General features: G+C 38.7%; 1 protein-coding gene across 6 annotated transcripts in view; it reads left to right on the plus strand.

Annotated features, from left to right (window-relative positions):
* The window catches only part of MCTP2 (multiple C2 and transmembrane domain containing 2), a 262,809-nt gene that overhangs the window by 106,438 nt on the left and 142,119 nt on the right, over positions 1–14,252 (plus strand). For all 6 annotated transcript variants that reach the window (XM_055364239.2, XM_063698858.1, XM_055364238.2 and 3 more), the window contains exons 5-8: positions 1,185–1,327; positions 2,094–2,170; positions 2,708–2,819; positions 7,029–7,064. In XM_055364239.2, the coding sequence (XP_055220214.2) occupies positions 1,185–1,327; positions 2,094–2,170; positions 2,708–2,819; positions 7,029–7,064 (368 nt within the window). The remainder of the gene's footprint in view (positions 1–1,184; positions 1,328–2,093; positions 2,171–2,707; positions 2,820–7,028; positions 7,065–14,252) is intronic.

Raw genomic sequence — 14,252 nt, forward strand, 5'->3', positions numbered from 1 at the left:
TAATAGTCCTAGACTATATTGGCTTGACGTTGCTATCAGCAATTCATTTCAATAAATATTCTGGGGGCCTATCTTGGGTACTGTCCAAGGCACAGGGGAGATATCAGTGAATAGACCGGGCTGTTGGTCTTTGTATGCTTATTCACTGTGCCGTGTTTCAAAATTAACTATAGTATCGTAATTCCCCAAATTAGATTTTCTTTCTCTGTAGCGTTATCAGCTGGCCTTCGTTTATCTCCTCATTGATTGCTCATTCATTTGTGCCTCCTTCTTCCACCGTTCACTAGGTAGTAATGAACAAGTGTATTCCAAGCATTGTATCATGCGACGCACATGCATGTAACACACGCACAATACATAATTCATGTATTATGTTTGCAGGCATTTTTTTTTTTTTTTTTTACTTCCATAGATCTGAAAAATGTGGAGGAGGGTCTGCCATCAGCCCTTCTTTTTGCTTTGGGCGGAGTGACTGGAGGGATATTATTCATTTCTTTTGGCGTCTGTTTCAAAGCTCCCAGGGAGGAGCCGGGCGGGTCAGCGGTGTCAGCGCTGAGGCCAGCTGAGGGCCTGGCTGATGTGGAGTTCAGCTGCCCTGGCTGAGACAATGTTGGCTGCTTTAGTGCAGGTGCGGGGACGCAGCAAAGAATGGCGACTTTGTCAATTTAATCTCTACGCCTCCAGTTTCACTTGTAGCCCCATCGTGCCATCTTTTGAGCCAGTGATTCCAGAGATTTTATTTATTATGATTATATTTTCAAGTATAGGATTCTGTTGAATCAGCCATCTGGCCAAATGTTTGAAACTGATTTCTTTCACTTTTCACTGACTTGCTGCAGTTCCTAGGAAGGGGTGGGCGTCTCCCTAAGACTGCTGACCCTGTTAGCTTGTGCTGGTAGATTTTACTTCTTGAATTTTTGCGAGTAGTATAGGAGTGACCTACCCACAATGAAAGAAAATAAAAATTACTCAAAGAGCCCCATTTATATTCTACCACTAAAGGGAAAAAATCGTTCATTTACCCCAAATTCTTTCATATCTCCCTGTCTTCCATCTCCGAGCCCTTTAATCTCTGTGCAGGGAGACGTTAGCCTGGGGAGTGGGGAAAGGATCTTTATTTAATGAAAGTCCCAGGCTTTTACATGTATTTTAAAATTCTGTCTTGTTTTCTTTTTCTTTTAAAGGCACAAGTGATCCTTATGTGAAATTTAAGCTGAATGGGAAGACGCTGTACAAAAGTAAAGTCATATATAAGAACTTGAACCCAGTATGGGATGAGATAGTTGTATTGCCAATCCAAAGCCTTGATCAAAAGCTACGTGTGAAGGTAATCACAGATGGCTTTCAAATCTGCTCCTTTATTAAAAACATTTCTCAGCAGTTTCTCATGTCCTCTTAGACGTGAACTTGCCAAAATTAATTCTTTTATTAGGACAGATTAAAAATAATAATATAGAAAAAATTCCTTATACTGTTTGTTGAAACTGTATGTTTCTCTTCAATCAATGAGATACACTCCAGTGAAAATAATATCTACATTGATTGCGTTTCAATCTACCAAATGTGGAAGAGTTATTACTGGTACTGCAGTGGCGACAAATACTAAAGCCTTTCTCATTAGGAATATCTTTATACTTAATAGAGCTTCAAGCTACCAGTTGTAAGCATCAATTGCTACAACATCTGGGTTAAAACTGCATGAGTTGAGTGCAGGATGAGATTGCTATAGAAAATTTAGCAAATTTCTATTTAATTGGCAGATCTGCTCACTGTGGAAAATACTAAATTTTAATGACAGACTATTTAAACTACTGAGAGTGGTCCATTTTGCATAACATTTCAATGGATATAAATACTGCCTTAAAAGAAATCGTTGCTGTTATTTTGGTCATAGTAGGCAAAATGGGCAAGACTGAATAATTTTGTTCTCTGCATTGGCTTGACTAAATTTCTCTTTAACTATACTATGCAAAGTATTTCAAGATCTGAAAGACTGATTTCAAAATTTCTAACCTATTGCATTTGTTAATAATTTGAAAAACTCGGTTGGTTTACCATAATAATGTGTTAATTGACCTCTGTCCTCTTTGTAGGTATATGATCGAGATTTAACCACATCTGATTTCATGGGTTCTGCATTTGTCATTCTCAGTGATCTTGAGCTTAACAGGTACTGTATTTTTACATTTGAATTGTTATTGATGAATTTTAGAGGGAACTTACGATAATGTTAAATGGTGCTTGTTGAGGTCAAATGACAAAAACAACATATCTGAACAAATGAAAGAGAGCTTTAAAGTGTTATAGCTCTCAGTGTATTTTTAAGGATTTTTGCTTTCCAGGTGCCAAATATATTAGTCAGATGTTAAGTATTTTATAATGCATTCTAAAGTGTGTATTGGATTTCATACTTTGATTTGTTAATATTCAGTTTCATTAACATAACTTAAAATTAAAACAAGTGTTTACATTTTATTTGAGTGGTAGGGGAGGGGGATCAGTTAACCAACTGTTGAATTAAACAATGCCAAACAGTTTCTCTACTCTGAATATAACTGTTTTATTTTCACTAAATTTTGTGCTTTCTTAACATCGTGTCTAATCCTTATTCAGAGGTAGGAGACTTTTACCATAAGCTCCTGATGCGTGTAGGTCAATACAGTCCTGTCAATAAGTGGTAGCATTATTTGTTGCTTTTTGCTTGTAGAACAACTGAACATATTTTAAAACTGGAAGATCCAAACAGTTTAGAAGATGACATGGGAGTGATAGTCTTAAATTTGAACCTAGTGGTAAAACAGGGTGATTTCAAGAGACACGTAAGTGGGACCTTCTATTCTTTTGAAACCGCTCATTTTGTCGTTTTGAAATGGCTCATTGCAATTGTCCCTTGCTAGCTAGCAGATGACTGATGTTTTTGCAATTATTTTAGGGGGGTGAAACATTTTATGGAGTCTTAAAATATCTGTTTTTTAATACAATGCTCTTCTTTGAGGAACTGGAAAGGAAATTTGTTAAGGAATTATTTCTTTTGTGTTATTAAGATGATCAGGCATACATTTGCAGCATTTTGGTTTCTTCTTTCTTCTTTTACTTTTAGCTACCAAGTTTTCCATTGGGAGTTCTTTTGGGAAGATACAAATTTTAATGTTCTCTAGTCTAGTACATGCAGATTTCTAGTTGATACAGTACCTATCAAAGATGTCTGTAACATCAGTGAAGCATTAGACTTTGTCACAATATGATTGGGACTCTTCTTTTGAGCAAAAATGTGGATACAAATCATAATCTTATTTTATTTGGGATTATATTTTATAATTCTAAGGCTATATTAGAACAAAAGCATCTTTGATGATGACTTATTTGAAAAGTATTTTTAAAGCCAATTGAAGTACCTGCTTTTTAAGATGTGTTATAATTTAGCATGTTTATAATCCAATATAAAAATATAAAGCCTATTTATAATTAGGTCTCCAGTAATGCTTCTTGAATTGAGGCAGTAGGGTGGGGGAGGAGAATATTTTTCTTTTGACATCACTTATGCTTCTAGTTGTAGCTTTTTATGATGAAAACCATGATTGATTTACTAGTAAACTCAGAGAAGATAGCTTAAAGCAGTAGGAAAACTGTAGTGTGACTTTTCAATTACCTTTTCAAAGATTCAACTAAATATCTGCTATTTTTAATTTGAATTCCTTTTATTACTTCTTTTTAAAAAGTGGCACTGTTGACACTTGCGACCTCAATAAAAGAGATATTTTAATGTTAAAATGTCTTAAATTAATGTTGAAAATAAAAGTATTTTTTCGCATCCCACCTAAAGAAGGAGGGATTTTCTTTAGCTGCTTCTTGATCTTGACAGCATTGCTGCTGCATCCGTGACTCTGGGTTCAGTGTCAGTGATACAGTAGGTGACCGGTGACTTGAGCTGGGGGCTAGGTTATAGCATGCAATGTAAATAGTTATTTATCACGTGGTTGACAACTTGCCAGCTGATATCGTCAAAAAATTTCTTATATATTCAAGTGGGGCTTGTAAAGGTAGTTGATTTCTCCATGAAAATAGCTGCATATTCAAATGACTGCCTTTGTGAAGTTTTCTATAGCATATTAGATTATGTTTAGCAGTAATATTGGCACTTAAAAAGATATTTAATATTGTCAAAATTTGGAGTTTTAACATAATGCCATTTTAGTTTCAATTTATTTCAAATTGCAGAACAGTTAATACTAGACACAGCTTGGAGCTGTTTTTGTAAAAGATCTCAAAGGGACTATGTTTTCAGAGCTCAAGAATAGCCATATTTCCTCTTAGTGTAGGCCTGGTTTCCTCTGACTCCCCACCTCCCATGTTGAAGACTTTGTCAGAATGTCTGTCCGCTCACTCATGTGCTTCCTTATTTTCTTTTGTCTTTGTCTGGCAGAAGCCTAGTGTACACTATATTGATTATATATACACACACAAATACATTTTTATCCCCATATACACACACACACATATATATTTATCTTATGTATACACAAATATATATTTGTCTCCATATATATGCATATTTATCTCCATATATACACATATATTTATCTCCATATATACACACACATACATATATATTTATCTCTCTCTATATATACACATATATATTTATATATACACACACATATATATCTCCATATATATACACACACATACATATATATTTATCTCCATATCCATATTTATTCAAGTTGGGTTTGTAAAGGTAGTTGATTTCTCCATGAAAATAGCTGCATATTCAAATAGCTATCTTTGTGAATTTTTATATCCATATTTATGGATATGGAGATATATATGTATGTGTGTGTATATATATGGATACATGTATATATACACATATATATGGATCCATATACATATATACACATATACACATATATGAATACCTATATACATATACATATGGAGATAAACGTGTGTATATATAACATATATATATATATAATGGAAATATAGACAACTGCCTACTCTTATCTCTTCTGATTGGTAGTTTTTTTCCATTTATATATTTGATCAAAGAAAATTAATTGAGGAATAATTTATTCTGGGCCATGTGTGGTTATTCAGCTAACAGTGCATATTGGGAGCCTTGGGGTAAAATAGATTATCAGAATCTTTGCTCTTTTCATTGAGTTTGAGTTAATATTTAAAGAGATTTTTATATTGGGATTTTAAGTGGGAATAACTAGCACTTGGGACTGGAAATCAGTAGATTATTTGAGTGAGATAATTTGTTCATAAATTTCCATTTTAATTTAAACTCTGATGGAGAGATTTCAGTTTAAGTTCTCAGTTTTTTACCCCTTTTTCTTCCAGTCATCTTTGAGGTAGGCTTTGTTGCTTTAGAACCAAGCTGACAAAAATCTCAGTATGTACAAAATGTTTATGAATTTACTCTTGTGTCCAGGGACTTAAATGTATATGAGAATGGTGCAGGCAGAAGGGAAGACACTGGCTGCAAGGCTGACAAACATACTCTGTGTTCTTTTTTTGTGGCAAAAAACAGGAAAAAAATAGTAGCTAAAATTAGGAGCTCTGTTCTCAGACTGCCTGGGTCTGAATCCTAGATCCACCAGTGGTCTGGTTAATTCAAAGAATTATTTAACCTCTCTAAGCTATAATTTCCTCATATGTGAAACAAGGATAAAAAGAGTGTCTCTTTTATAGAGTTGTGAAGATTGAAATTATCAAATACGGTGCTTGGAATTGGGTAGAGACACTCAATATATGGTAGTTGGTAGCATTGTAGGAAGTGAATAGTAATAGTCATTTTCCATTAATTTATTTACATGCTTTATCTTGTGTAACTGTTAAAAAATATCAAATGTGTTCCTATGTGTCAAAAGGCCTAAATAGCCCTGTGTACCTAAAAGATGGTAATTAATTTTGGTGGTTGGTTTGGGTGAAAATAACTGTCACTATTTCAGGAAAATACAAAAAAAAAAAACCCTGATATTAATATCCAGGTAATAGTACCTATAACTCTGTCATAGGCTGAATGTTGAACTCCCAATATCACTGGGGGACATGTAATTAATGAAGAATATTTTTCAGTCATTTCTGTACCAACATTTCTAGTTGCTGGTCAATGCAATGTAAGTGGATTTCCCCTGAAGACTATTAATTTTCTGGTTTCTAATGTATTGGGAAGACATATTGGCAAAGTGGATCGGTCATTTACCTAAAGGTATTTTTTTCTTAAGAAAAATAGTAAGTGTGGTCTGCTCAATTAGGTTTATAATTGAGTTGTAACCTCCCAAATTTATCCAAGTTGTAACAACCAGTTAGCTTGTTAATCAGCCACAGTAGAGCTTTGCAGTACTGAATGGTGACAGGAGTGATGAGAGGGTTTTGCTTGGAGAGAATTTGTAGACCAAATTCAGCAGCCTTAGCATGACAGAGGAGAGATCAAAAGAGAACAGTGGTGAAGTTTCTTGCTATTTAGAAATTTTTTTCCTTTTCCTTAGATACTGCATTAGCACATTTTCTTAATTATGCAATAATTATTCATATTTTTTCTAGTGTTTTGAATATTGAGATTTACTCGAAGTAAATGGAATTATTTTTTTCTAGCATCTAAAACTATGGAAACCTAAACATCAACTATCAGTGGTCATGAATTTCTTAAACATTTTTATAATATGTGAGTATTTCAAGCAGAAGAAACCTTTCTGTTTTTTTTAGAGAGAAAAATACGGTGTTTTAAGATAATTTTAAAAAATGTACTTCTAAAGATTGAACAGTATTTTTATGTCATGGCTTTTTCATACTGAATACTTAGAGAAAATGATGTAACACAACCACATACATGTGACTCTTTGTTGTTGTTTCTGTTTTCTTGCTCAAATGTGCTTTCTCTATAACCTCAGAACTTGGATATTAATTATCTGAATGTAACCTGGACCATCTAACATGATATAATTACATTGATAATGATTCTATCTTCCTCTGTTTTATTTTGCCATTTTCACCATTCCACGGACACAAATCTTTAGCGTTGGTCAAATCGGAAGCGATTAAGTGCCAGCAAGGTAAATATACTTTTTTTTTCCTTTAGATCATTTGGTTAAAAACTTTGTCTTTGTAGCAAACAAAAGTGACTACATGATAGATATTACCCAATCTTTACATCAAACAGAATTCTTTTCCTCTTACTGCTGTTACGAATAAGAAAACAACCTTCCTTTAAAAATTTTATTTAATAAGGGTATTGCCAGATGTTTGAGCTGACTCTTGTTTTAGTGGTGACATTTTATATGTACCGGCCATGTTAGAGTGTTACACTTCATTAAGCTTGGATTATTTAGAGTTTAGCATGGTTAGATTTAGTCCCTTTAGGAAGTTATTTGCCATGAGATGGAAACTAGCATGGGTGTTGTAGGGGCAATGTACAGGTTGAAAGAAATATGTGGTACACTTTTTAAGTCTCTTTAATATCTTTTGAAAAAGCCATTTATAAATTTTTGGTAAAATTTCCTTTAACGCTTTCTCATGAATTGCTGGTTATTTAGTTTTTACATTGATAGTATCTTTTTAAGCAATTATACATTTCTGTCTGATTTATAAAAGGTGCAAGAATGCATTATTAATTTATGTAGTTATTAACGTAGCCAGTTGTAACATAAATGACTAAATGTGAAAATTAGTGTAAAAATAAACAGCAAAAAAGTATTTATAACTTAATTTATAAATTAAGGAGAAATTATACTTTGTAAGGAGAAATAACAACAAAATAATTCCTACGAAATGATGCAATATTTGAGACTATTCCTTCAGTTTCTGAATTGTGGTGGTGGTGTGTGTGATCGGAAGATGTACAGATGATCTCAGTGAATGCCTGTATTTGCACACCCACATATATGTGCACACAAATACGCCAGCTCTGATTTCTAATGTCACTGTACCTCAGTTACTTATTTCTCTACATAATAAGGAGTTTGAAACTGGGGCCACTGCCAGCTCAAAGACTAGAGTTTGGATGCAGATGAGAGACCGAGAGAGCGAAAGAGAGAAACAGAGAATTTTAAACTGACTTTTACTAGTCACTTAAGAAGAAAGCAAACTTTCAAATCTTGCTTTTGAAAATACGAAGGAAACAAAGTTCTGACTCATACTTACTAAAATATATACCCTTTGCAATTATGAACACTTTAAAATAATTCTCATAAGGTGTCTTGTTACCGTATGAGTTCACTTGGTTCCCAAGACTCTGATTCTTTTTAGTAATAAAATTAATATTCAAGAAATAATAACACGGAGCCATCTCAAAAATTCCTTCAACATTTGCCTTATTCCTTTATAGTCACTAGAGGGTAGAAGAACATCATTTCTCACCACAGGACAAAGCCCAGCTCTCACTCTCCCATATTAAGAGTTTCTGTAACCACCCAAAGCAGTAAAGTTTCCCAGAATGCTTTGGGGAAGCCTGACAAAGCAGTATTTTCTCGTTTATTGATTCTGCTGCTGCACTAAAACACTGGTACTGTACATCAATAACCATCTTTAGTTAGGGAGCTTTGGTCTGTGGAAGAGCACTGGCAGTTTGTGGAAGAACATAAAGGCTAGAAAGAAAGATTGTGAGCTTGGGGAATATTGGAGTCTGGGGAGGACAGGAGAGGTTGTGGAAGAATGGCCAAACAAATGAGGGGGAATAGAAAAAATGTTGACGGCCTGGGTAAAGTTATCAAAAATATGAAGGAAACAGAAGATCCCGGAGAGCAGTATTTATTTGTATACTTCAGAGTTGTGTCTTAGAACTGAGCTGTTTGTCTTTTTTTGCTTTTTTCCCATCATGGTAGTTTCTCGAATTTGACTTCAGTGCACTGGGCTCAGGGATATAATACGCGCCCATCCCGAGTATACATGTTTAATAAAATCCTAGATAAATAAAGTTCACTTTATTAATTTTTGAAAGCTACTTATGCTCTTATTCAAGGCACACAAGTTATATTTTGCTGGGAAATTTCAATTATGTTGACTTTTTGCTTCTGAGAATGTACAGTATTAAAGAGAAAAGTCAGGTAGTGTCTAACTTGGCTTATGGAAATTAGTCACATGGAGACTATAGACGCTTGATCAACAACCTGTAAAAGTAGTTAAAATACCCTGGTCGGCCTATTTTTTGGTATTTTTAAATTATCAGGTTCTAGTTTAGGATTTCCACATTGTATTTAATATTATGTAATAATTTAACATAAAGAAGATTACTTAGCTCTGAGTATTAAAATTTTTACTAGTCCTAAGGAATGTATTACCTAAAAATATCATTAGCTTTTTCACCTGAATCTTTTTCTTATAATAACTTTATTCAGATAATTGCTTCTTAATGCCATAAATCTATAATTTTGCATCATCCAAAAGGTTCCTAAATGGCCTTTGTAGATTCTTTTTTTCAACTGTTTTCTTACTATTCGGCCCTGGATTTCAATATAGTAAATACAATGAGATTGCCTTTAAAAATGGGCCTTCAAATAAGAATTGGGAATTTCATTTAATAGGGTTGAATTCGACACCTAGTTCTCTTTATGTATTTACTATATACTATCTTTGGTGTGACCAGATTTGTTTCCAAGCCTTATTTCCCTCTTTTCTAATTTGTATAACAATTCGAGAGCTAAAATATATTAACAGTGGTTATTTACCTTATATCAAATAGTCTAATATAAAGACAAAAAAGCAACGATAAAAAATGGCTTTGACAAATTACCGATTGTGTTCAGAAACTGCACATATTCTGTCTCTCTCACACACACACACATACACACACACACATACACTCCCCACACCCCCTGCTATTATTTGGGTGTGTATAGGTGTTATGTCTGACTACAATGGCTATTTAGTTATGGATTATCTTTACTTTAGATGAATTTTTACCGAGATAAGTACATACTCTTACGTAGCCTCTCTTTTGACCCTCTGTTGTATGTATTAATATGTCTGCTGTCTAAAGTAAGAAACATGACTTATACTAGTGTAATTTTTTTTTCTATATGAAATTAATTGACTTCTAGTGCCAATTGTTGGCCTGTTTGGTTTGATATTCTTTTATTTTGGTTCCTCTCTGTTATTGCAAAGGCTGACCTCTGCAAGATACGTTCTCTAGGCACTCCTATCAGCTGGCCTCCACCTGGCTACATACACTGAGAAGACAGTCATAGCATTTGGAGGGAATCAATCTCCCTTCCCCTCTCCCTCTCCTCTCTCACTCTCCATCCCCCTTCTCTCTCTCCCTCTCTGTTCCCCATTCCCTCTCCATCCCCCCTCCCTCTCCCCCCCCATCTTCCTCCCCCTCTCCATCTTCCTCCCCTCTCTCCCTCTCCTCTCTCCCTCTCCATCACCCCCTCTCCATCACCCCCTCTCCATCACCCTCCCCTCTCTCCCTCTCCATCCACCTCTCCCCCCTCCCCCTCTCCCTCTTCCCCCTCCCCCTCTTCCCACTGCCTCTCCATCCCATCACCTTCCATCCCCCTCTTCCCTTTCCCCTTTCCCCTTCCCTGTTCCGTCTCCCCTTCCCCCTTCCCCTCTCCCCCTCCCTCTCTCCCCCTTTGCTCACTCCCCCCTCCCTCTCCCCTTTCCCCTCTCCCCTTCCCCTCCCCCTCTCCCCTTCCCCTCCCCCTCTCCCCTTCCCCTCCCCCTCTCCCCTTCCCCTCCCCCTCTTCCCCCTCCTCCTCATCCCCCTCATTCTCCATCCCCCTCCCCCATCCCCGCTCCCCTCTCCCTCTCTCCCCTTTACCCCCTCCCCCTCCCCTTCCCCCTTTCCCTCTTCCCCCTCTCCCCTTCCCCCTTTCCCTCTTCCCCCTCTCCCCTTCCCCCTTTCCCTCTTCCCCCTCTCCCCTTCCCCCTATCCCCTTCCCCCCTCCCCATCCCCCTCCCCCTCTTCCCTCTCCCTCTCCATCGCCATCCCCCATCCCGTCTCCCTCTCCATCCGCATCCCCCATCCCCTCTCCCCCATTCCCCTCCCTCTCCGTCCTCCTCCCCATCCCCTCTCCCCTCTCCCCCATTCCCCTCCCTCTCCGTCCTCCTCCCCATCCCCTCTCCCCTCTCCCCCCTTCCCCCTCCCTTTCCCCCTTCCCTTCTCCCCCTCTCCCCCTCCCTTCTCCCCTTCCCCTCCCCCACTCTCCTCCCCCACTCTCCTCCCCCACTCCCCTTCCCATCTCCCCTTCCCCATCTCCCCCTCCCCATCTCCCCCTCCCCATCTCCCCCTCCTCCTCTCCCCCTCCCCATCTCCCCCTCCTCCTCTCCCCCTCCCCACTCCCCTTCCCCATCTCCCCCTCCTCACTCCCCTTCCCCATCTCCCCCTCCTCCTCTCCCCCTCCCCATCTCCCCCTCCTCCTCTCCCCCTTCCCACTCTCCCCCTCTCCCCCACCCCCTCCCCTCCCCCCTCCCCCTCCCCCCCCCTCCGCCTCCCCTCTCCCCCTCCCCTCTCCCCCTCCCCTCTCTCCTTCCTCCCCTCCATTTCTCTCCTCTCCTTTCTCTCTCCTCTCTCTCTGTCTTCCTCTCTCTCTCAAATGAACTGCTCCGTGACCAGAGCCCAGGTGAGAACCAGGAGACGTTTTTTGATTGTCTGTAGTCATATATCTTTGGGTTGAAAAGGAGCTACTCAAAGATGCCACTTCTGTCATCTTCTAGGTGAATGCCCTCTCTCACTGTACCGCTTTCTCTAATTGAACTCACATGTCTTATTTCTGTGTTGGCCCAGGAAGTAGTACAAGTAAAACCCTCTTGCAGGAGGAAATATGGTCCATTTGAGGACTTAAAGGAAGTGTGTTGTACCTGGAATTATTCCCAAATTAATACAGTTTTTTTTGTTTGTTGTACTGTTTTTTTGTTTTCATGCATTCTTCACTGAATTCAAATGCCCACTCCTAGTAACACCTGTTACCTTTTTATTTTCTTGGTTAAACTCAAAGGATTGGAGAACTGAATACTCAAAACAGCCACATTTATCTATGTGCTTATTGTACACCTACCTCTATCTGCTTGTCTGTTTTCCATCTATGATCTAATTTAGCTCATCTATCTAATTTATGTACCTGTCTCTATCTGTCTTCTATCTCTATTTCATCTATCAATCAATCAATCTAAATGTCACACTGCACTGACCCACTGCTGAATGTCGTAACCCTGATGCTTCTGATGCCTTATTATGAAGTCTAGGTCAGTATTAACCTGGACAGAATGACTTCTAGAGGCTTTCCTCCTCCCTGGAAGCTGTAGCCTTGTTTAGGTGAAGCTATCAATTTATCAGAACTTTCAAAGCTTGTATGTACTCCACACCAGAGGGACAGAGGGACTGTCTTCCTTAACATCTCATCAAATCTCTCCTCTCAGTGATGTTTGACTCAGTTTGCCCCAAAACCTCTCACTGAGCGCATACACTTGCGGTAGAACCTGTCCTTGGATACAGGGTGAATTAGACTCAGTCATCAGAATTGATGAGCAGGTAAGAGAAATGAGAATTAGTGACGGAGGTATTCAAAGGGTGCAGTGAGACCATTATCCTGGCCTTTCAGGTGGGTGGAGTGGGTTGGACGCTGGTCTCTGTGTTGGGCTCAGGAAAGCCCTCAGATAAAAAAAGACTGGAGGCTGAGGCGGGCGGATCACGAGGTCAGGAGATCGAGACCATCCTGGTTAACATGGTGAAACCCTGTCTCTACTAAAAATACAAAAAATTAGCCGGGCTTGGTGGCATGCGCCTGTAGTCCCAGCTACTCTGGAGGCTGAGGCAGGAGAATGGTGTGAACCTGGGAGGCGGAGCTTGCAGTGAGCCGAGATCGCAGCACTGCACTGCAGCCTGGGGAACACAGCGGGACTCTGTCTCAAAAAAAAAAAAAAAAAAAAAAAAAGACTGGAATGAATCTCATCAATTGAGAAAGAGGATGAAATGAATGGAAACATTTCAGGAGAAAATAATGTGGCATATGGTAAGATCTCCAAACTATTTATTGTAGGGCTCTAAACAGCTTGCTTTTCGGTGTGTCCCCTGGACCAGCCGCAGCTGGTAATGGTTAGAAATCCAACTTCCTGGCTCCCATCTTAGACTTCTTCAATCAGAAACTCTGGAAATGAGGTGCAGCCATCTTTGAACAAGCCCTCCAGGTGACTGTCAAGCACCTTCAAGTTTGAGAAGCCCTGGGAAGGACTAGAGTATAAAGAAGGATGCTGGGAACTGTAGGAGAAAAAGCAGGAGATGTAAGGAAGGGCAGGCCTTGGAGGCCGTGGCTCTGGCTCCTAACCATAAGGTGATGGAGGTAGGCTGGGATTCAGGTGAGGCAAGAGAGGTGCTCTAGGTGCAAAACATAAAAGGGCATCCGGGGCTGGGCACGGTGGCTCACGCCTGTAATCCCAGCACTTTGGGAGGCTGAGTCAGGTGGATCACTTGAGGTCAGGAGTTCGAGACCACTCCTCACCAACATGGTGAAACCCTGTCTCTACTAAAAATACAAAAAATACTCCTGTAGTTCAAGCTACTTGGGAGGCTGAGGCAGGAGAATTGCTTGAACCTGCGAGGCAGAGGTCGCAGTGAGCCGAGATCACATCACTGCACCCCGGCCTGAGTGACAGAGCAAGACTCCGTCTCAAAATAAAATAAAATAAAAGGCATCCAGGCTGATGCACCAGCCCTGCACTTGCAGAACCTGGAGCATGAGCCGTGTACCTCACTGCTTCACACTACTCCCAGCCCTGGGTAGGGGTGCTTATAAAGTATTTTAAGTAAGAAATATAGAACAATAGAGAAGTGAAGGGTAGCAGGATTATACAAGTAAATCAAGAAGTACAAGACGATTAATACTATTGCACATGAGCCCAACATATAACTTGAGCTTCCTACAGGTCAGGGCAAAAAGAAAATCTTGTTGAATCACATGGCCTTTGTTGTTGTGTTGTTTCATCTCTTCATTTTTTTTTTTTTTAAACAGTAGGAAATGCATTAGAAGCATTTCACTGGTCCTAAAATCTGAGAGTCACTGAGTATGTGCAGTCTTTATTTTTTGAAATCTTCTCTTAATCTATTTTTATTTTTAAGTACAAAAATTGAGTGACAATTTTATCTTATAATTTTAAAATATTAAATTTAATGCAAAGCTTTTATAGCTAATGGATTTGTACACAGATTATTCATATCTCTGGAACTGATACCATTTTTATCTACAAGTATAAATTGCAACTTCTGTGGACTTTTACATGTGGGAAATTTAAAAGGTTTTCTTTTTATT

The sequence above is a fragment of the Gorilla gorilla genome, chromosome 16, assembly GCF_029281585.2.
Source record: "Gorilla gorilla gorilla isolate KB3781 chromosome 16, NHGRI_mGorGor1-v2.1_pri, whole genome shotgun sequence".
Classification (NCBI taxonomy): Eukaryota; Metazoa; Chordata; class Mammalia; order Primates; family Hominidae; genus Gorilla; species Gorilla gorilla.